The sequence below is a fragment of the Clinocottus analis genome, unplaced genomic scaffold (assembly GCF_023055335.1).
Source record: "Clinocottus analis isolate CAN_PGR_092001 unplaced genomic scaffold, fCliAna1.0.p SCAF_5, whole genome shotgun sequence".
Taxonomy (NCBI): Eukaryota; Metazoa; Chordata; class Actinopteri; order Perciformes; family Cottidae; genus Clinocottus; species Clinocottus analis.
Window position 1 is genome coordinate 12,075,099 of NW_027176207.1, and position 23,173 is coordinate 12,098,271.

The window sequence follows — 23,173 nt, forward strand, 5'->3', positions numbered from 1 at the left end:
CAATACAATGAGATGATAATTGTAATGCTCTCTTAACTGTAGGATAGTATTCACACGCTACCTTGTTTGTCGATGTCACAGTAGGCCCCGTAGTGTTGTAATATCATGAGGCACACATGACGCTTTTTCATCAAATCACTAATTCAACTGAGAAATTAAGATACATTTACAATAAAACTGTGGTTCCAGTTGAAATAGTGAATTTCCTGTGTAATGTGTCAGTATTGTTTATATTGCTGAAATTGGTACAGTGCGTATTTCTGGTACCGTCGAAGATTGAACAACATTCTATAATGGCCACTTTCCGCTTTTCCTCCAAAAAGTCTCTTAAGTCAGAGATTTGAATGGTCCAGAATTGTAGCTTTTACCTACATTTTTATGTGTCACAAAAAAACAATAAAAACAGTGAGTAGTCGTTTTGTGTTTGTCTTTTAGATATCCCTTGCATTGTAGGTCTGGGGCTGTTGTCTCTGGCCTTGTTGATCTCTTTGTGTCTGAATGTCATCTTCTGCATCAAACGAAGCACCAATTTGTGCAGAGGTACTGTATTGTTACACGTAAAGCCATTGTTTTTTTTTACAAATGTGGTCACCATCGATTCTAACCTCTTAGTATTTTGTTCACGCAGATAAAGACGAGTGCTGCTTCACACACATTTGTACAGCAGAAAGGTATGCTTTTATTTATTTATTAAATGAGACTTAAACATGTGCATGTCTGCCAATTATTATCTCGTCCATTCTAGGTCTAGTTTTGCGTAGACATTTTTTTGTGCAAAGGACATCTTATTATATCAAAATACTTAAAAATTGTTCTTTCATATCTTGTTGAAGCCCGACTCAAGATGAAGGCAATTATTTTCATAACCTTGATGATGATGAGGAGCAGGACAATGCTCACAATCTTCATGGGCAACAGGAAAATCCAATCTACGGGAACATCAGCTTAGACAGAAGAGGTGAGTACCGACTGCGATTACCGACTGTCATTTACAATTATTTTGTATAATTTGTCTACTCAATTCTTTATAATAATAATGAATTGTTTCCTTTTAGAAACATTCTAAATGTGTGTATTTAAACAAGACACAAATCAATTTCATGCAAGTTATCCTTTAGATACATGCATATACATACATGTGTTTGGATGAAAACGTGTGTGTGTGTGTGTGTGTGTGTGTGTGTGTGTGTGTGTGTGCGTGTGTGTGTGTGTGTGCGTGTGTGTGTGTGTGTTGTGATTAGGAGAATGTCAAACAGATGACCAAATCCTGTGTTGTACTTGTTCAGATTCCACAGAAGTTTGCTATGAGATAATGACCATGCGCCACACAAGAGATCGCATGAAGGTAACTGCTTTGATTGTATATTTAGACTTCTGTCTGTGATGATATTTTGTAATATATCCTATGGTGTATCATTCTATCATGCATGTGATAGCCTGTGCAGGGACTGATCTCATTTTTGGGAAAACATTTTTTAACATGCTTCTGTGAGTTGGGTTGAGTTTCCACCTGCTCAATGTTAATATTTTCACTGATCATACTTGCACAATGATAATGAAATTGTTAAACTTGTGTGAAGCTTTGCATCTTTGCACTGAGGGTAACTTTGACTCAGGGATAGAGCAAGGTCGTCCTTCAATAAGAGGGTTGGCTGTACGATCCCCGGCTGCAAGTCCACTAAACCCCAAATTGCTGTACAAATGAGTATGAATGATTAGTTATGAATGAGTGAATGTGTCAAAGCCCTTTAACTAATCAGAATACTAGAAAATAATTATACAAGTAACCATCTCCAATATGGACGATTGAATGCAGTTAATATAATATGCAATAAAGCAATAGCTGGTTTTATTAGTTGTTTACAAAGTATAATCATATTCTAGACTATTGACTATTGTTTGTAAATGTGGTAAATCTAATATATGTTGTTATTCACTGAAACGTGGCGGCATGCATGTGGTGTGAAAGTACACATGCAGAGCACAAACCAGTTCACAGAAGACAGAAAGATTGGCTTTCAAAACGGAAGGCAGCACAATAGACATTGTGGTCAAGGAAGCTGAAACAATTTACACATATAAGCACGTATGTTCTAAAAATAAACTCCACTTACAGAAATACATGAGAACCTGCAGCAAAAATATCTGGGATATAGCATTTAACGTGCTGCAGCTTTTTTGATTACAAGTATAAACATGTTGTCTCTTGTTTGACACAAGTCTTTACAGCCTGACCTAAATTATGCTTCGCTGGATCTAAAGATGGCAAAGAAAGGCATGAAGAAAAATCAGCAAGGCCACGCTCAGGGACGGAGCAAACTTCAAGATGAGCTGCCGGTCCACCTCACACCCCCTATGAATGCTTTCTTGGAGGTGGAAGCAGACATGGATGCTCACCTTCCTTCCAGAGACACCAGCACCATGGTTTCACACAGTAGCATCTACTTGAACAGTCAACAGATAGCCCAAGAGACAGAGGAGATTGAAAGAGAAAGGATAAGCATGGAGAGGGAGAATGTCGGCTGGCAGGGAATACGAAGGAGGGAGGACGGGCAGAGTACAACGTGGAAAGGAGAGCAAGTGAGTGAGGAGAGAAAAGATATGCAAGATAGTAATGGTGTATGCACACAGCTTACAGAGGTAGAGGCCACTGAGAGTGGCACGGATCGTCATATCAGCAGCCTTAGCCACGATAGTGATCAACAAGATTAGACAGACATCAAATTAAGATCTACAGAACTGAAGACACCGGAAGAAGTCAAAGTGTCTGTCCATTACTGTGTCTGCAAGGATGCAAACTATATGTCAGCTTCAATATTCAACGGGCTTTGCGCAATTTCCTTTTTGATGCAAACAAACTGATTGAACTCTTCACACTGAGTATCTAAGAAACAAACGGTACTTTCTGTGCAGAGGATGGAATATATATATATAGAGGATAGGAAGAGAAAAGGAAACTGGGTGACATTTAGAGGTCAAGGGCCACATGGAAATTTTCAAATTTATTGTGAAAGACAACGAAAACATCATCACAGGACACAAAATATCTTTCATCTCATATACATGAACAGATGTCTCAGAAATGTGTGACGGAAAACATAAGTCATACTTTCCTCCCATGCTGTATAAACAAGCTTTGATACTTTCTTGAATAAATGGTAAATAAATGTTTCCTATAGTCACATGTTAAGCATCTTTTCAGTCATATAATAGATATATATATATATATATTAATATGAAGATACATTTTAGCATAGTTTATAGTAAAGTATATGAATGAAATGTGTAATATATAAGTCGTCATTTTATTTTCTTGTGGGCATATTGTCATGTACAGGTCACACCCAGAAGATTTTCCACCTCAAAGTTACGATAATGGTCATTAGCTTCATAATCTATTGCTCGTGTGAGCTAATGCGTCGTCTGCTGAAATGGTTCTTTCCCTCACTGTAATCCCCACTCGGGGAGGATAATTTACTGCCCTCTTATCTGCTGAGGGAGCTGAGCTCTGAAGTGAACTCAGCAGTCAGAGGCCTGCAGGACACTAACTGGTTGTTGTCAGCTTTTCAAAAGCCGACCAGGGCCTCTTTCCCCACGATGGATTACACATATAACAAGGCACATCTAGTAACCGTCATATCTTGGGATGTAACAAAAACCTGAAAATATGTGCCTCCTCTTTCATATCGACTAGTACTTCACCTTTGTTGAAATTAGTACCATTTGATCATATGTGAAGTAATATCAGCTAGATTTTTTTGTAAACATATGTACCATAAGCAATTGATGGAATCCATAAGAATCCTTATTGCATCTTTGTACATCAAAATTTACATTGTACGCTAATCAACTGGATTGCACATGACATTTCCCTTTTTGCTTGGAGTACACTTAGTAAAACAAAGTGTACTCTTTTCCTTCAGAAAGGCAAAAGAAGTGTACATTTTCAGCTTTTCCACCCTCTTCACAACAAAAGACTGTCAGGAAGGTATCATGGTTAAATGTAAAGTGATGGCAAAATTCCAATTACACATCTTAAAAGGTTAGTTTATATTTTTTCTAATCCAACATGGCCATGATAACATTGAAACCAGTTTAGCACTCTGAAATAATTTTCACCTGGTTGAAACTGCGGGTTGGCATCTTAAAATGTGGTCCTGGAGACACCTACTGAAGCAGGAACTACCACAGAAGCCGTTTAGACCTTTGCCAGTGTTTATATTAGACAGTAATTGTTCCATCCAGTTAGGGTCGGAGGGCAAACCAAAAAAAAAAATGCCTTCATTGTTTGAAAGCTATTGGATGGCTTTTAGTGTGGTTCTTAAGATTGTTTTAACAGATAATATCACATGTGATTTATTTTTCACTTAATTAAAGAATTCCCCCAAGATCTCATATAAAATACATTAACATAGCTTTGACTTGTTATTTCTATTTAGTGTTTAACAGTTATGAAGAAACACACATAAGCTTAAGGATATAGGGGAGTCCTTTTCATTCATGTTAGGGAGGTAAGCTGGCAGTGTGCACGAGTGGCATGGGGCTGCACGTGAAAGGTAGGTCATTGCAAAGTCAACTCCAGGTCAGCAGTCACACACACACACACACACACACACACACACACACACACACACACACACACACACACACACACACACACACACACACACACACACACACACACATCTGATCTCACATTAGAGGGTATTACATCAGAGCTGTTTGTCTGCAGGTCAAATGCTGAAAGAGAGGTGCAAGAACAGTCTGAAGTGGTGAAATATACAATATGTGATTCAAGTAATTAGACTGGCCTCTAGAGGAAATCTAAGACACGTGCATTTACTTTTTAAAATCTCACGTCAGTCTAATTACACTGAAAAAAAAATACCCTTTGCAAACTGTCAAAGTGATGGAGGGCACAGCAGGCGGACTGAGGAACCTAACGGTGAGCTATTTAAATGTCACAATACCACCACAGGGTGCCTTTTGCTGCATGTAATCTGCATGTATTCAATGTGAATCCAAACAGTCAAATATGGGAGTACAGAGAGCTCAACCAGAACTTCTTGGCATGGTGCCAGCAGAACCGCCTTCAGATAAACTCCAGCAAGACCAAGGAGCTGGTGGTGGACTTCCACCGGGTTAAACGCCCTCCTCCGGTACAAGTGAGCATACTGGGACTGGACATTGAGATTGTTAAATCTTACAGGTGTTCACTTGAACAACAAACTGGACTGAACTAACCACACACACACACACACACACACACACACACACACACACACACACACACACACACACACACACACACACACACACACACAACCACGCACTTTATAAAAAAAGAAAAAGCAGGCGCTTTCTGCTAAGGAGACTGAGGTCTTTTGTGGTGCAAGGGGCACTCCTGCAGACCTTCTTTGACTCCGTGGTGGCATCAGCCATCTTTTACGGAGTGGTCTTCTGGAGCAGCAGCATCCCGGTGGCTGACAGGAGGAGACTGGACAACCTGGTGAGGAAGGCCAGCAGCGAGCTGGCTTTCCTGGCCTTTATTACTGTTCTACTGTTTATATTACTTGATTTGTATCTTTATTTACTTGTGAGCTATGCTATCTATTACACACACTGTAGTTACCAGAGCAGTGTGACAGTGAAGACACATTTACAGAGGCGGCTCTGCGCACGCGCTGACTGCAGCTGGGACTGCTGCTCGAGGCTCCTGTTCAGTGACGCGTCTTTCAGTCCATAGACGATCTTTGTTAGAAAAATGGCAGCGCACATGTGAATGTCATGCCATCTTCAACTATTCCCTAAACCAGTTCGAGTTGTGGGTGCGATACGTTAAAGGCAACGTATACAGTAAGTCTTGCGGGATTGGGCTGTCATTCACCCTCCTACAGCTTCAAATCAGACAATCAATAACTCGCTTGTGTCAAGCTCTCGATGTTAGCATTATAGCTAACTACAACATTACGATAGTCAACTTGAGACGGAATCACCATGGAACCGGAGCAGCAACTGAGAAATGTAAGTCTTATTGAGATACAGTGTCGGATACTTTGGGTTTTTATTTTATAAAAGAAGCCATTTGATTATGAGTGCGGGTGCTCGTTTCTCCTACAGCTCCGGGATTTCCTCCTGGTTTACAACCGCATGACTGAAATTTGCTTCCAGCGATGCAGCAGCAACTTCAACTACAGAAACCTTACCATGGACGAGGTACGCATGCTGGGAATCACGTGTTTTACGTTAACTGCCATTGGTGTGCATGTAATCTCACCGAACATGTCCAAAAGTATAAAAACGCACAAACATGACACATCCAGATACGTTTTGAATATCCCAAAAGCATTGGGCATTAATACACCTGGCTTGTAGTCAATCCCAAAAAGTTTGTGAGGTTAAGGTCGGGGCTCTGAACGACTCGGTGTGCTTAGGGGTCATTGATGGTGACATGTTGAAAAGGGAAAGAGCCGTCACCAAACTGCTGAAGGTGAAGCATGCTATAATATTACAGTATGCTCTAGTTTTAATACTCTCATTTATTGAACTTAATATAAACCATAAAGTACAGAGTCTGAACTCTGTTCACATGCCAGTGTGCCATGAACATGTTGGGCTTTATTTATACAGCACCTTTCAAACCCGTTTTTGTTACAAAGTGCTTCCTTGAAGTTCTCCACTTATTGCTGTTGTCCATCCAGGAGAGCTGTGTGGACAACTGTGCGGGGAAGCTGATTCGCTCAAACCACCGACTGATGAACACCTACGTGCAGCTGATGCCTCGGATGGTGCAGCGCCGGATGGAAGAGATGGAGACCAAGGCGGCAGAAATGGCCAAGGCAGCAGAAGCTGCCGCATCCGCGGCTGTGGTGCCTCCTGCCACAGAGGCCTCACCAGCATCTGAAACCCCAGTGGTCTCATCTCAATCTGCACAACTGTTGGATCAACCTTTTACCTCAATGACGATTGATGATGCTGGACCACAGGCCTATAGCTCCGTCTTAAAGCCAGTAGAATTAAATATTCCAGTGGACGCTGTCATGTCCAATTCTACGACAGCATCAGAAGTCAGATTATCAGGTGCCACGCCGCTCACACCCGTGATTGAACCAGCAAATGCATCTGTGCTTCATGGAGCTGACAATGGACCATCTTATACAGCCAGTTTACCTATGCCGCCAATCGCTAGTGCCCAAATTGAGTCGGAGATCTCGGCGCCTGTATTCACGCCATCTAAACCAGATGTGACCTTGTTAACAGCAGCTGCACCGACAGCATCTAAATCCATTGAGAGCCTGTCGGGCCACCAGAGGTCCCCAGAGGTTTCCCCGCCGTCGGGCCAGTAACGATGGCCTCACCGGCTGTGTCTCTGGAGGTTAAACTGTAGTGATATGGCCTTTACTCCCTCCACAAATAACCCAAATGTAACATTTTACTGTAAATGTGACATTTCACTATTTGTAGTCACGGTAGACTGCTGACTATTTAACAACATTTTAGATTACGGATTTAGTGCCCTCTGACCTGACAGGAAGGTAATAATATGAACACCTATGGTGACAAAACATAGTCAAGCATGTCACTTTTAATAGGAATATATAGTTATCCCTGACTAGATTGCAAAGTGTCAGAAATGATAACTAAAACTTATATGCAGACATTGCAATCATAGCTGTAAATGTTTTATGGTAAGATGCAAAACAAGAAGGAAGATTTTGTCATCGTATGTACGTGTATGTGTGTGCTATGTCAGTTGACATATTATGATTTAATGATGGCAGTGATACTGTCAATAAAAGCTCCACAAGGATCAATCCCCAAGCTGCCTCCTTGATTGACGAGGCTTGGTCACGTTTGGACTTCCAGCAGCCCAGAGAGCTCGTCCTCATGACACCCTGAACACGCTTGTTTCTAATGACTGTGAAAGGTCTTCAACAATAATGATGAGTGTCTATCCCTTTTGTCATGTATTTAATTAAAAATGTTTCAAAGACAACCTCTTATCGTCTATGCTGGTGGATGTACTAGCGCAGCAGGGGTGTGTGTGTATCATGCCACGCTCTCACTTGTTTGGGTGGGAGTCCAGTTCACGACCGTAGTCACATTCAATCACGTCTCTCTCTCCCATAATTTCCTGTTTTTGCACTAAACATGTTATGTATTCTTCAAAACTATAACAGGCAATCTTGATAGTGTTTCCGGTTCCGTTATTCCTCAGTGTATAACTAAGTCGAAAGCAGTTCTTCTGCCATCCTTAACATTAATTGTCACAGCTGTTGGCTGAGTATGAAAATAGTTAGATAAAGTCACAGATAATCCATCCAATTTTAATGCACACTAAACTCCATATAAAACATTGTTGTATATATACTTATATAATGGGGATCAATATGCTACCCATTATATAAGTAGCATATTGCTCATACAACAAAGAGGCCAACCAACATTATCTTTTGCTTGTAGAATTCCCTAATTAGTAGGCCCCATATCTTTGTCTTATTTCTTTAACAACCAAATTAAATGTATTCTTATGAAGAAAAAATAGTGAAAAAAGCACATATATCTTTGTTAGACTTGATAAATATCGGCCTTCAAAGTCCATCAGGACACAGCATCAACTGGCCTTCATCACAGCATATATTATTGTAAGAAAAATACAGGTGTCACTGATAAAATTAATGATAGTTGTTCTATTCAAGAGTCCCAATAAGTCATGACAAGTGAGTGAGCAAGCACAGTAGCTTTTCTTTGTCACAATGTCTTATCTTATTTGAAGCAACATTCATTACTGATGAAAAAAACAACAACCCATAAACCCCAATCAATAAATCAGATTTGATGATATATGCAGGCCCTATTAGATCAGACAGATATGCTGCATGCAGGTCAATGAGCAGCAAGAAACACCAGGTACTCATTTAGAAACATTACACAGTTCAGCCACCAGAGAGAGCTTAAAAGAAAGACCTGTAAACTCTTACTAAAGCCTTACTAATGCCATGTTGACTATTGTCAAAGGGAAAGCCATGGTGTAAATGATACAATTAATGACAACTGCAGCGTCATTAATAGTTGTTAATTGTATTTGTGACGCCTGTGTTTCTGCTGCTATGAATAGTTTAACTATTTCCAGAAAATACATTGTCATTGGGTTCATCCTAATGTTAATATCGGCTATACATTTTTTTTTAGTATTGGTCAGGCTCCAACTACGAAGCACATATCTTATCATGACGGTAAACGGAAAGGACACACATCATCAATATCTTGATTTTCCCTCCAACACATGGTAGTCGTCTTGATTTTTTTTAAATTGTATTTCTTCATTACCATGCATTTGGAACACAAATATGTAGTTCGTGTAGGAACTTGACAAATGACAGTAGAAGATGAGATTTATACATCCCCGCCACCACACCTGAGCTCGGTATTTTCGGCCCCGTGCAGTTGCTGGATGTCGCGTCATTGCATTGCGCCCAGCAGGGGGCGCTGCGGGGTCAGTGTCCCGGGACATGGGCTGCAAGTAGCAGAGCTCCTCTAACTTCTCACCAGTAGCCAACATCAACTCGGAGGAGCGGGGCGTGGACTGCGACCGACTATTCTCTGCTCTTAAATTTCAGGAGACGACCGACTTTCGGGGGGAAAAAGAAAGAAAGTAACAAGAAACCGATCGATTCGCAGCTGGTAAGAGTTTTGAGAATTTATTTTTATTTTTATGTTAACTAGTTTAGTTTCCGTTGTGGTTGCGGAAGTTTTGTTGTGGATGTCCAAACTGACTTTGACTTTTTAACAATAGATCTCAAAGTGATCCAATAGGCCAGCCCTTCCGATTTCAACGGAGGTGAAAAGAGCCAAGGGGAAATGTGGGAATGTACGGCTATATAAATACCTCATCCTTTCATTTTAATGGACTCTGTCTGGATTTTATGTTGATTTGCGCAGCAGATGGGTGTACATTTAACTATCCTGAGGCAATGACTCGAAGTTTTGGTTTATTTTCTTATGATATACTGATACCATAAGGCAAAAGATAAAGCATAAAGTACAGTATTTATACTCACGGCTGAGGAAGAACACATTCATGGGACATTGACCTAATGTAAGGGAACTTACAAACAGCCAGTGGTGTAGTTTACCTGTGTGTTTATCTGCAGTGCATTGCAAAGTCATTGGAACAAATGTATATATCCGTAAAGTTATTCAACAGCGAAAGATCACAAGTTCTCTTCTACAAGGATTCTTTGTTGAACACTTTTTGCAGGCTACATGTTCCTGATCTCAAAAGAGATAGAAAGAGCAACGAGTCAAGAGAGGCAAGCCCAAACATAACCATGGATGACATCTTCACACAGTGTCGAGAAGGGAACTCTGTTGCAGTTCGTCTGTGGTTGGACAACACAGAGAATGACCTTAACTTGGGGTAAGCGGAATTATCTGCACACACTTTAGTCACGTACACCAAGCTTTGAAGACGACTATCCTCCTCATCTCTTGGATGTTAGAGTCTCACTGTAAAGTCTGTGCAATAACAAATTGAGTACAGTCCACTAATGAATGGGGTTGACTTTATAGCAAACGTACCACATTTGGTATGGCGGGTGAGTGAGTCTGTGCTGGTGTGTGTGCATACAAAGCAGTCCTTGGCACATTAGAGGTGGTCAAATAGTTTCCATATTGTGCTCCCCCTGCAACTCCACACGCTGCTGAACATCACCCAGCGTCGGTTATTCCAGTCCAGTCGTTTCCCTCTTCTTCTTGGATTTCTCTCCTTGATGATGTCATCCTCCAAAACTGCGTGTGTCTAAAAGCAGTGGGTGATTTGTGGAGGTTGGGCAATGACGTTAATGACTCCGGCAACAGAATATAACCTAAAACCCATCCCCAAAAATCATGCAGACACTTTTGATTATAGTGCTGAAATGATGTAGTAGATTTTTAGAAAACAAATGCATAATCATTTGAGGTTGAATATTCTAAGTTGTATGAGGTTTGCCAGGCGAAACAACCGGTTTTAAGATGTCACTCTGTTCTCGAGGAAAAAAGTAATGGGCTTTTGAATAATAAATTAATCCAAAACAAAAGTGATAATGAAACAATGGACATGAGTTGCAGTCCTATTAGATATCTAAAACAATGTCTTGTATAACCAGAGCACTTCTGCTTGTTAACATTTCTTTGCCAGAAAGGAGCTCGACCTCACTGCTAAAGACCTCGGTTATCTCATTCTTAGGCCAGGCCATATAAGTGCAGTTTGTTGACGTTGACTTGGAAGGCTGCAGTGCTGCTGGCCAACCACGCAACAGCCAAGGCCATTTCCTCTGTTCAACTCCATACAGGGCCAGGCCCTCGCGGAGAGAGCTTCTCAGGCAGCTCGCCGCAGTTCCACATAAACATCTGAGAGACCAGTCATTATGCCAGAGGCCCCGCTGTAGCCGTTAATATGAGGAAACTCAATTGTTTATGTGTCTTTATTTTCTTCAGGGTATCCAATCATTTGTATTAAGTGTTTTGTTGGTAGGAAAAAGTACTTTTCCCCTAATTTTGTTGCTTAAACTAGACAAACATTAAATGCCATTTCAGATCTCCCCTGGGAGCTGTGTGCGTGCGTGCGTGCGTGCGTGCGTGCGTGCGTGCGTGCGTGCGTGCGTGCCTGTGTGTGTGTGTGTGTGTTTGAGCGAGTGACACAGGGAAGAAGAGAGAGGGAGACTCTCAGAGAATGTGAAGCGAAGGATTCCACTGTGTATTTTCCGCTCTGTCGTCCCTGAGTTTTTTCACTCGTTACTTTTTATAGCACAGAGGGTTGGTCCGACTGAACTGTCTGTCCACAGCGCTGAATCAGATTTGACAGAGAATGTGACTAACTGCTGTTTCACTTCAGTGCGAGCTAGTACTGAGCTATTTCCTACAGGGTACACAAGCCTTCTTAAGGTTTCTTGTTAAATAGAGTGTAGAGTTTGTGGCTTTCCGGGGAGTTGTGAGAATCCCCAGCAGCTGTCCCGGGGTCAGTTAATGGAAAGGGGTCACTTGGGTGAAGGGGCCAGTAACACATAGGTGGTAGTTTGGCTCCCTGTAGACGGCCGTGTACGCTGTCTGCGTCTTTGCATAATGTTAGCAGGCATTCCAGCTTGCGTGGACATATTTATCACTGGGCCAGTCGTCAGAAGGATAAAGGCCGCCGGGCAGCCCGAGGAAACGTGCTGAAGTCTAAATAAAGATCGGTAGGTAGTGGTTGTGAGAACCTGTGTGGCTGTGTGTCGAAGAGCAAACCACACAGATAGTATTTTGACAGCTGGTATATGCTCAGAGTTGTTAAGAGAGCACCGCATTTTTCTAAATATTGTCATTTTCGAAACACATTCTAATCAGACCATAAAGTGTTTATAAAGCAAGTCTACACACACACACACACCTTAAATGATCACAGCTTAAAGATTGATTATCTTTTTCTTTTCGGAACGCGTCCCTATTTGCTCTTCATTCCCACCGTGTGTCTTGTGTTTTAGTGACGACCATGGCTTCAGCCCCCTCCACTGGGCATGCAGGGAAGGGAGGAGTGGAGTTGTTGACATGCTCATCATGCGAGGTGCTCGTATTAATGTGATGAACCGTGGAGATGATACTCCATTGCATCTCGCTGCCAGCCATGGACATAGAGACATTGTGGCAAAGGTAAACACACTATTTGGTTACAGTTGGACCGTTCATCCTTAGTTTACGTTGTCTGAGGGGAGAAAACTGGCTTAGTTGCTTATTTTTCTCACTCTTTGACCTGTGAATGCCAGCTGATTCAGTGCAAAGCCGATCCCAATACAGTCAACGAACATGGAAACACACCGCTGCACTACGCCTGCTTCTGGGGCCAAGACGATGTGGCAGAGGTGCAGTAGAACACACACACACACACACACACACACACACACACACACACACACACACACGGACACACACACACACAAACACACAGCCCTGTTCTTTTAGCACAATCTGTTGGCGGAAAATGCCCTCTTCTGGGGAGAAGCTGACACTACAGTTCACTTTTTTTTATCAGATTCTTTGCTTTCATGAACCCTCTTTTTTAGGACTTGGTGACCAGTGGTGCCCAGGTGTGTGTATGTAACAGGTATGGACAGTGCCCTCTGGACAAGGCCAAGCCTCACCTGAGACAGCTGCTTCAAGGTCAGAGGTCATTTATTGGCATTTTTTATTATTCCATACAAAAATGTATTAATTATATTGGCAAAATAAAAGAAGGATTACCACTTTATTTGTGTACTGTTACTTCCTTTATGTAGAAAAGGCAGAGAAAATGGGTCAGAGTATGACCAAAGTACCCTATAAGGAAACCTTTTGGAAGGGAACCATGAGAACACGACCTCGTGAGTAAAATTCAGCTCATGAAAGGTACTAATCATCACATCAAGTCAGGATGTTTGACTATTCCTGTTTTGGCTCTTTCAGGTAATGGTACCCTCAACAAGCAGGCTGGTATTGATTTTAAGCAACTTTCGCTCCTGGCAAAGATCAACGAAAATCAGTCTGGAGAGGTCGGTTGCACTCTGTTTACTGCTGTATCAGGCTTTTTGAATTTCCTTCTAGTTCCCAAGTTGTAAAGTTGTAAGCTCTGTGCTCCGTCTGCAGTTGTGGCAGGGTCGGTGGCAAGGGGATGAGATCATAGTGAAGGTGCTTCAGGTGAGAGACTGGACAACCAGGAAGAGCAGAGACTTCAATGAGGAGCATCCAAAACTCAGGTAATTCACACACACGTTTTCTGAGAATGAAAAGGCAATGGTGGTGGTTTTGGTTGGCTGTTATGAGTATTGCTAGAATAAACTGACTCTTCAGAGTCTTTTTGTATGAACCATATACAGTCTACGAGCATTTGGACTGACTATTGCATCCTGGGAAGCATAGTACTAATGTGTAGTGACTGATGCATGTGACTGAGTGTCTGTGGTCAAAAAGAATTTAGGATCAGGTGCAGAATTCTTGGACAGCAAGGAGATGTTTTTCATTGTTAGAGATGAACAAATGGGTTGTGGAGGCTTTTGTGATGAAGCAGGTGTTGGCAGCTGTCTTATGTGTGACGTGCTCTGCTCTACAATGTGAAAAACAAATTCCACAAACCTCCTTTCACCTCAGTAAACATTCAATCCATTATAACATGGGATTGAATCAATCATAAGAGAAAATAAACAGTATTTTGAATTATGTATATTATGTTGAAGTTCTTGTGTTAGTTTGTGTATAATGCTTTTAGTGTCCGTTGCAGCATATTATTTCTCATGAGCCTAAAAGTTCTGTCATTTGCCATGTATGTACAGACAATTTTCAAGAAAAGACATATAGTGATGTTAAGACGGGTCCAGCAAGGCCCCCACACATCCTCTGCATTCAGTAAATCATTAGTGACATAATTAAGGTGGTGTTGTTTTGCTCATTTTAAAGGAGCAGCTTAAAAGCAAGTGTCTTGTGTATTTACACAGAAATAGCTGACACACATCTGATTATTTGAAACAAATTACAACATAAAATGATTTAACAATGTCTCTAAAAAGCAAAACACAACATAAAGGGAAGCATTTTTTTTTATACAATGCATAAATTGGCCCTGTTTAATCAATGCAAACATCTTCAGACCAACACAAAAAATCTCTCAACCAAACCTTAATAGGACAAAAAGGAAGAATCCTTTGAGCTGGCCAATTCAAAGAATGAACCCGCAGCAGGGAGGCTGAGTGGAATTGGAGGAACTTGGCAGTATGCTTTCATGTTGGCTTTAGTGCCTGCCCTCTCTTAAGAATTGTAGCACACATGAAAGTACTTGGGACGAGCATATGCTAAAAGAAATTCTGAGGCAACATATAATCTGACGTGTACTGCAAAAATGAAAGAGCTTCAGCTTAACTGTAAAGGACCAAGGATGATACAAACGGGTTCTTCAAGAATTTTCTTCATTCAGAAAAACTTTTTTTGACATTTCTTGCCTTAATTTTTTTTTTTTTTAACAGGGTTTCCTCCCAACAACAATGTTTTTTGTTCCAAATAATCTGAGAAAGACCTCTACGTTTTAAGAATATATTACTGTGTACTTTCAACGTTTTACGTTCTCTGTGTCTATCATTTTCCGTAGGATTTTTTCTCATCCAAACATTCTGCCTGTTCTTGGGGCCTGTCAGTCACCTCCATCCCCTCACCCCATCATCATTACCCACTACATGCCGTACGGATCTCTCTTCAACATACTGCACCAGGGCACTAGTATGTACTTGAATTTATATACAAAGTGGAAATGTTTTTTTTTACTGCACCAAAGCACTATGGCTGAGGATTGCTACTGTTGATGGATGACATTGCACACCCACCCTCCCTCCATCATACTTTAAACCTTCCTCTCCCTCTTCCTCAGCTCTGGTGGTTGACCAAAGCCAAGCAGTGAAGTTTGCATTGGACATTTCCAGTGGCATGGCTTTCCTTCATACTTTAGAACCAATGGTTTCACGGCTTTACCTCAACAGTAAGCATGTCATGGTGAGACACTACTTTACTGTCCACAACTAATGAACAAAAATATTTTAGTCGTAGACAAACTCACAACAAAGGTGAGCCTGTGACTCATTAATGAGCCAGATATTTGATTTGCAGATTGATGAGGACATGACAGCCAGGATAAGCATGGCAGATGCTAAGTTCTCCTTCCAGTGTCCTGGTCGTAGTTACTCCCCAGCATGGATGGCCCCTGAAGGTATGTATCCCTTTTTTTCCTTCTTTGTTTGCCTCCCTTCCACCTACTTCCTTTTCTCATAATGCCTTCTCAGACTTTATGAGTCATGTAAGAAGCACGCCGTACGGTATAATTTACTCCCACTTAAGTGGTAGTCATCTGGTGTGTTGCCCGTGTTACAGAATAAAAACAAGCCAACAAATGAGTTATCCTGTCATGTTTATGAGCGCCTTTGTGCTTTGTGTTTGCAGCACTGCAAAAGAGGCCTGAAGACATCAACAGAAGATCTGCTGACATGTGGAGCTTTGCTGTGTTACTGTGGGAGCTGGTGACCAGAGAGGTCCCTTTTGCTGACCTCTCACACATGGAGATAGGCATGAAGGTAAGTGGGTCTGTATGCTCACAGCCACATTTCTGTAACCCTCAGAAATACAGTGAAATACAGCTCCATACCTTCAAAATATCCAGAGTTTTTAACTTTGCCCCCCCCCCCTCTCCCCGATTCGTCAGGTGGCTCTCGAAGGTCTTCGGCCAACCATTCCACCAGGGATTTCCCCTCATATCTGTAAGCTGATGAGGCTCTGCATGAACGAAGACCCAGCTAAGAGACCCAAGTTTGACATGATCGTCCCCATTCTGGAGAAGATGCAAGACAAATGAACGTCTTCACAGCAATTTGTTCACTCCTGTTACAATGTTGTTGATGTTTTTGTTTTTTTTATCATCAAACCACTTCACTTCAATAATGTATCCGCTAAGCCACTGTAAATATTGTCAGAGACCACTTTCGCTACACAATTTAAACAATACATAGTATATTCTGGTTCTTGTATAAATTAAATTAGAGGTATAAATGTTCTCTAGTCAATGTGCTCTTTTATTATGGCTGAAATATGTTCACTGGAATATAGGCAAATTTTGGAATCCAGTGTGGATTATATCACCGATGCGTCTGACAGAAACAGATCCAAAGAAATGTGTGTAAACAATGCTTTTATACACTTTAGCGAATACCAATGCAATAAATGTTTTATATTTATGACAAATCCTTTTGCTTTTATTTTTTTATAATGCCCCAATCAGTTTACAAACAATAAATGTCAGTGGTTCTCATGGTCTGATTGCTGGAAAGTTTTCTGCCAAATCTTGAGGCTTTCTTCAGTTTTCTATTGAGACGATTCAGTTGTTGATCACTGAGCTTTCTCACTCCATAGATGAAGCCACACGATGGGGCTGAAAGCTTCAGGAAGAGAGAGACAGAGAGAGAGACTGTATTCATATTCATCAGTAGGAAATGTGTTTGTAGCAGTAGCAAGCAAATCCCAACAAGTTGGAATATTGTAAATAAGTTTATGGGAGAAGGTGTCATTTTGAGTTTATGTTGGTAATGTATACTTAAAGTGTTTTTGGAGTAAGCGTACAGCGTAAATGGTGCACCATTAAAGTGCTGTGAACAGAAAGTAAACTGGTCTAAATAATAACTGAGGCTGGAAAGATCAACGCGTTCCCGAAAGAGACTAAATGGATCTACCAGCTGCAGCGTGTCACAATTTGCTCGGCAGAAGAAGAAGAAGAAAAAAAAACACGTGGCACGTGATATGTCACCTGATGCTCTGCGTCTTCAACAAGACCAAACGGAGAGCTCGACGCATCATAACAAGCCGTCGACTTTGTTTCTGCAGGCAAACGACACAGTTTGTGGAGGTGGAAACGGAACTGCCTTGAATTTCCTGACCGGCCGGCATTTGTTCTCTCCCGTGGACGACGACCGCAGGTAACAGCGGCAAAAGAGTAGCTAGCTAGCGACCTTGTCAGCAGACGGTTTGCTGCTAAAACTTCTTCACATTTGTTCGAGCGTGTGAGTCACTTGTTTTAGGTGTCAAACGACCCCGCAGAGCGTTACTTCCTTGACACTTCTCGGCTGTGTCTGGTTTGTTACTTGTCTCTCGCGCAGGCTGTCCGCGCGCATTCCTCCGAGGACTTCTGCCGTCAGTCAGGACGATGAAGCCGCTTTCCTCCTCCGGACTGGTCGCCTGCGCGCTGGTGTTAATGTGGCCGCTGTTTGGCTCATGTCACCCCGCACAGACCTCAGAGCAGCAGCAGCAGCAGCAGCAGCAGCAGCAGCAGCAGCAGCAGCAGCAGCAGCCCAGGCTGCTGTTCCTGGAGCAGTTCAGCCGTCAAAGTGTGGGCTTTAACTGGAGAAATGCCACATGCCGCTTCTGCAAAGCGGTCTTCAGCATCCTTGATGTCATCCTGCTGGTAATGTTTGAGCACGACTCCGACACAGGCTGCTGAAGAGGATGCTGGAAGTACATAGTGTTACAAAGTTGCCCCGTCGAAAGCACATTGCTCTGCTACGGTGGTTTTGATGGGGTATCTTGTTCGAGATTAAGTTGCTTGTTTAGTAGGTCCACGTAGCTAAGTAATTTAAGTGTATTAAAACATCCTGGCTGCAAATCCCATCTTTAGAAAAGGCTATAGTATTCAATTTGAACTTTAACTGCTGAAAGAGGTAGAGTCAATGGTGGAAATGATGGTTCAATCCAACACTACCCCTTTAATTTATGTTAAAAGTGAACTGTTTTACTGACTAACTTATACAGGGTTATAAACAATATGTGGCTCTATGGCCACCATATGGGGAAAGTCCAGGTCATATTTTTATTAGACGTTTATATTTTTAGTATCTGAGGTTGGCACCAAAACATAGTTGACCTCAAGTGCTTTGTCTCTCAATAGCTACAGCATATGACCTCAAACGTGTCTTCTAAACTGACCAGATACATTTGTCTTCGAATCAAAGTGAGAGAATTCTAATTGAATACTGCACTCATCCAGCAGTGACTTCTTTATAATGTCTAGCATTACACTGTCGTCTAGTGATTTGTAAAGTTAGATTAAAACAGTTCAGCGTGGCTTGTTAGTCAGTGAGTTGAAAGGTCTTTAAACATGATGCTTACAAAGCTCAGAGTAATCTTAATCAATTGTATTTACACACCTTCTCTAATCATGTTATGCCTTATGTTACCTCTCCTAGAGCAACACAAATGAAGAGCGGGTGGCACATGCAGTAGGAGAGGCATGTATTCGTCTCCATCTGGCTGATGAGCAGGTGTGTCACGATATAACGGAGTTGTTCAGGGATGACTTCCTCCGGGCTCTGGAGCTGTCCTTGCTGTGGCCCTCTGAAGCATGTGCCCTGCTTGTGGGCCCTTCCTGTGGCAAATTTGACCTATATGCCCCATGGAACATCACCCTGCCGAAGGTCCCGAAGCCCCCTGTGACACCACCCATTCTTCCCAAACCTGGCTCTCCGCAGAGCAGGGTCCTGTTTCTAACTGACATCCACTGGGACAAGGTGAGTGTCATCGAGAGATTAGCCTAAGCAGAATTTAAGTGAAATAATCACCCCATAACAAGTGCTGGTACAGTTTTCCACTAACTTATTTGGTTATAAGCCCTTTCTTTCCTTGTGTGATACTATGCTATATTCTTTGTCGTGCCTTGATGTTCATCTATTTCAAAATGTGTGTGTAACCCCCGGGTTTATTATTATAAATAAAGAAATAATAAACATTATTATTATTAATTTTATTATTCTTACTATCATTATTATAATATACCGGGGTTACGTATGAATTAATTAAACATTTCTATTGTTAGCATTATTATATGCCAATCCCAGACCGGGGTTGCGTATAAAGATCCGGGACAGGCAACTTCCTGTTGTGATACGGTGCAAACACAGTACGCGAGCAGCTGTTACGCGAGCAGCGGTTTCCGGCGAGTCCTCTCTCCTCTCCAGACCTCTTGGTCAGGTTTTTGTATTGTGGCTGGACCTAAACACAGCCAGGATTGGATGGCGAGCTAACCTCACGATGAACAGAGTTAAATTAAATGTGGTTTCATGTTGATAGAGGATAGTACTAGTTCTACAGTCTAAAACCCCCAAAAATGATCCTCTCCACTGACAGGAGTATTTAGCCGGCAGCGCCGGAGACTGCAAGGAACCACTGTGTTGTCGTAAAGACTCGGGCACGCCGAGCTGGCGGCAGAGGGAGGCTGGGTACTGGGGAACCTACAGTAAGTGTGACCTGCCTCTATGGACGGTGGACAACCTCCTGGAAAATGCTGCCAGAGACGGACCCTGGGACTGGGTCTACTGGACCGGAGACATACCAGCGCACAATGTTTGGTCTCAGACCAGGAACCAGCAGCTGTCGGAGCTTACGGTCATCTCGAGGCTCATCCACAAGTAATTTTTCTTTTAGGATTAACTTTGAGTATTTACATAAAAGTAATTGATACTTTCACACCTTTACCATGTGGCTTGTTTTTAAAAGAATAATCATGTTACTGGTAATTATTGGAATTTCTGGTTTAAGCAATAATTGATCTTAAAGTGGCCTTGTACCTTGTACTGTTTATCTTGCTACTTGAGGCCTGTACTACAAAGCAAGTTTACATACCTAGGACAGCGCGATCACATAAGAGGGGTGTTGTTCACAGTGTATGACTATTCACAATAATGGACTATTGACTCTCACCCCTTCCCCATATCTCCTGTCCAGACACCTGGGGCCTAACGTGACGGTCTACCCTGCTATAGGGAACCATGAGAGCACGCCAGTGAACAGCTTCCCCCCACCATTCGTTCATGGCAACAGATCCTGCGCCTGGCTCTACAACACAATGGCAGAGGAATGGGCCCCGTGGTTACCAGAGCAGGCTTTGAAGACTTTAAGGTGCATATTTTGATTGTATCGAAAGGTTTTTGTGCAACATTACTGTGCAGGTCATGCCAGATAAGGCGTAAGTGCTGTTGTTCAATACAGTCACAAAGCAAAGGGCATTTTGGATCATAAGCAGTTTTCTTTGGGATATTTATCACCTTTTTGGTTGTTTACATCCAAATTTTCTTTCGCAATTGGAAGTAGACAAATTTCTCAGAATATTGTTCCCTATTTAGAGGATTCCAAATTGATGGATAGCCCAAAGCTGAAATTAACTTTGAGTCCTTCACCTATTTCTCTTGCTGTAATTTCAGATATGCAGGATTTTACACAATGGAGATTGAGCCTGGTCTGAGGGTGGTCTCGCTCAACATGAACTTTTGTGCTCATGAAAACTTTTGGCTGATGGTGAACTCTACTGATCCTGCAAACCAGCTGCAGTGGCTGGTCCATGTTCTCCAGGCCAGTGAGGACAAGGGAGAGAAGGCAAGTCCAGCAGCACAAACAAAAGGACTGAAGATATTAGGCTTGTTTGGTCACTAAACATTGCAAAGCCAATCAAACTCTTTGTGTGGTCCATGTCCTTCAAAAGCTACTTGCTGCATTCTAGACAATGGCTTTGCTGTTTTTACCTCTCTATGTTCCCAGATTGCAATTGCAAATTGCTTTTTTTTTCATGCAATGAATTTTTATGTACCGTATATATATATCTTTTTTTGTTTTAGGTCCATATAATTGGTCACATTCCACCTGGCCTGTGTCTTGGCAGCTGGAGCTGGAACTACTACCACATTGTCAACAGGTTGATCATTTAAACCTAAAGATGCCATATCCCAAAACTGTTTGAAGTTGTTGTAGTGCAGCAAAGACAATTGGAGGAGCAGTAAATAGTTTGTCCTGTTTACTTACCATTACATATGTATGTGTTTTGACTTTGTTTGCATGGCTAGTTTGGATCTTGTGTGTGTCAACTTTAGTTAATCAATATAGATGTTTTTCTTTTAAAGATCAGTGACTTGTGACTAGTGTGGTTAAAGTTGCAGCATGTGACAGGTGAAGTTTCAAAGGTTTCTCTTTCTTGTTTAACATCCTTTTTTATTATTTCCAGATATGAAAGTACAGTCACAGGACAGTTTTTTGGCCACACTCATTTTGATGAGTTCCAAATGTTTTACGACGAGGAAACCATGACCCGCCCATTAGGAGTGGCATTCATTGCGCCCAGTGTCACTACTTATGTTAATCTCAACCCAGGTAAGTTATTAAGCTATTAAATGACTTCCCGACAGTTCAGAAGAAACTCAGAAGAAATGTATCTTCAAAAAAAATAATTATTATTCTCTCTCCCAGGTTTCCGTGTCTACTATGTGGATGGGAACTACCAAGGCAGTTCCAGGCTTGTACTTGACCATGAAACCTACATCCTCAACCTTACAGAGGCCAACCACAGTCCAGGAGCACCAAGTAGCCCAGTACCGGACCCTAAATGGACACTGCTGTACCGCGCTACCAAGGCCTACGGTCTGACAAGTCTGTTCCCTTCTGACTACGACAGGATGCTGCGGACCTTTATCAATGACGACGGGGCCTTCCAAAAGTTCTGGTACCTCAGACATAAAGGACACGTGTCGGCGCCCTGCAAGGAGACATGCAAAACATCGTTGCTCTGCTTTCTGCAAAGCGGGCGATACGATGAGCTGGAGCAGTGCGATCAAATGAATGGTTTCAAAGGAAACTTGGCACGGGCGGCCAGAAAAACCCTCTGTTGACCAGAGGACGTTTGGACTCACTGAATGTGTGAGTGCTGATAAAATATGACCAAATCTGAAATTGTGCTGACAAGTATTATATTCTTTAGCTGGTTGTTCAATCAACAAAGATTGTATTGGTTTATTGGCAAAGTCACAAGAGCGATCAATTGTGACGGACAGTTAATTTGAACCGGACGTGTGAAGAACTTATTATGCCTTGCATTATCAGTAATGTTTTTCCAAAGACATGTGATTTTAACAGACCTTGGGTTTGCCAACTTTTGCAATGCCAATTTTGAAAAGACTGCTTGAAATTGTCCTGAAAGGTTTTTGTGAAATGCAGCAGTTTGATCAACATTTTTATAATTGATGCAATTTTATACTTGGTGCCTTGTATCTGTAAAAATTGTTACTCAAACAATCTTTTGATTCTAATATTCTGTTCTAAAGAATATGAATGTCCTCACATCCTCGATTTCTTGTAAATTGTGGCTAATTTGTCACTGTAAAGAAAACCAGTACACCGCCTACTTTATTTAGTGTGGACTAATGGATCTCAGCCACCACTTCTTACAGTTTGAGTGTTGCAGGGTGTCAAAGTATCTTTGAGTCATTTTGACTATCAGCACTTTTTGTGGGGGATTAGGCCAATAAAGTATTTACTTTATCAGAGCAGTATCTGCCTCAAGACTTTAAAAATACATAAGGAGCTGTTTTTCCCACTGAGGTTTAAAGCTGTCCGCACTTTAGTTTGGCTAGTTAACTTTCAAGTTCGATGGAGCTAATGTATAACAAGCACGGGAAATGGATCAGCTCTAAGTCCATGAAACCTGTAATGCAACATGAGCATGACAAGAAATGCAACTCGTAAAATTAGCAACAATAAGTGAATAAAGAATCTGTAAATAAAGTGCTGTGTTTTGTTGTGACTGGGAACATTTATCAAGCATATTTTGCCTGCTGTATGT

The 23,173-nt window shown here is 41.7% G+C and overlaps 3 protein-coding genes across 4 annotated transcripts; all 3 read left to right on the top strand.

Moving 5' to 3' along the window:
• Positions 1–5,757: 5,757 nt before the first annotated feature.
• timm10b (translocase of inner mitochondrial membrane 10 homolog B (yeast)) lies at positions 5,758–7,810 on the top strand. Its single transcript, XM_068601015.1, has 3 exons — positions 5,758–6,024; positions 6,121–6,216; positions 6,702–7,810. Exons 1-3 carry the CDS (start codon positions 5,998–6,000, stop codon positions 7,344–7,346), a joined length of 768 nt encoding a protein of 255 aa, XP_068457116.1. The 5' UTR covers positions 5,758–5,997; the 3' UTR covers positions 7,347–7,810.
• Positions 7,811–9,556: 1,746 nt separating this feature from the next.
• On the top strand, positions 9,557–17,072 carry ilk (integrin-linked kinase). 2 transcript variants are annotated; one of them, XM_068600557.1, is made up of 13 exons: positions 9,557–9,684; positions 10,262–10,420; positions 12,504–12,669; positions 12,783–12,878; positions 13,080–13,176; positions 13,293–13,376; positions 13,459–13,544; positions 13,639–13,748; positions 15,131–15,258; positions 15,407–15,528; positions 15,643–15,742; positions 15,973–16,103; positions 16,232–17,072. In XM_068600557.1, the coding sequence occupies exons 2-13, from the start codon at positions 10,332–10,334 to the stop codon at positions 16,379–16,381; spliced, it is 1,359 nt and encodes a 452-aa protein (XP_068456658.1). In that variant the 5' UTR covers positions 9,557–9,684; positions 10,262–10,331; the 3' UTR covers positions 16,382–17,072. The 2 variants fall into 2 exon arrangements, with proteins under 2 accessions (XP_068456658.1, XP_068456657.1); XM_068600556.1 differs by lacking the exon at positions 9,557–9,684 and adding an exon at positions 9,796–9,871.
• Positions 17,073–17,356: 284 nt separating this feature from the next.
• Positions 17,357–23,156, top strand: smpd1 (sphingomyelin phosphodiesterase 1). Its single transcript, XM_068600558.1, has 9 exons — positions 17,357–17,495; positions 17,676–17,980; positions 18,759–19,079; positions 19,696–19,976; positions 20,293–20,466; positions 20,769–20,940; positions 21,180–21,256; positions 21,563–21,708; positions 21,805–23,156. The coding sequence occupies exons 2-9, from the start codon at positions 17,723–17,725 to the stop codon at positions 22,221–22,223; spliced, it is 1,848 nt and encodes a 615-aa protein (XP_068456659.1). The 5' UTR covers positions 17,357–17,495; positions 17,676–17,722; the 3' UTR covers positions 22,224–23,156.
• Positions 23,157–23,173: the final 17 nt, after the last annotated feature.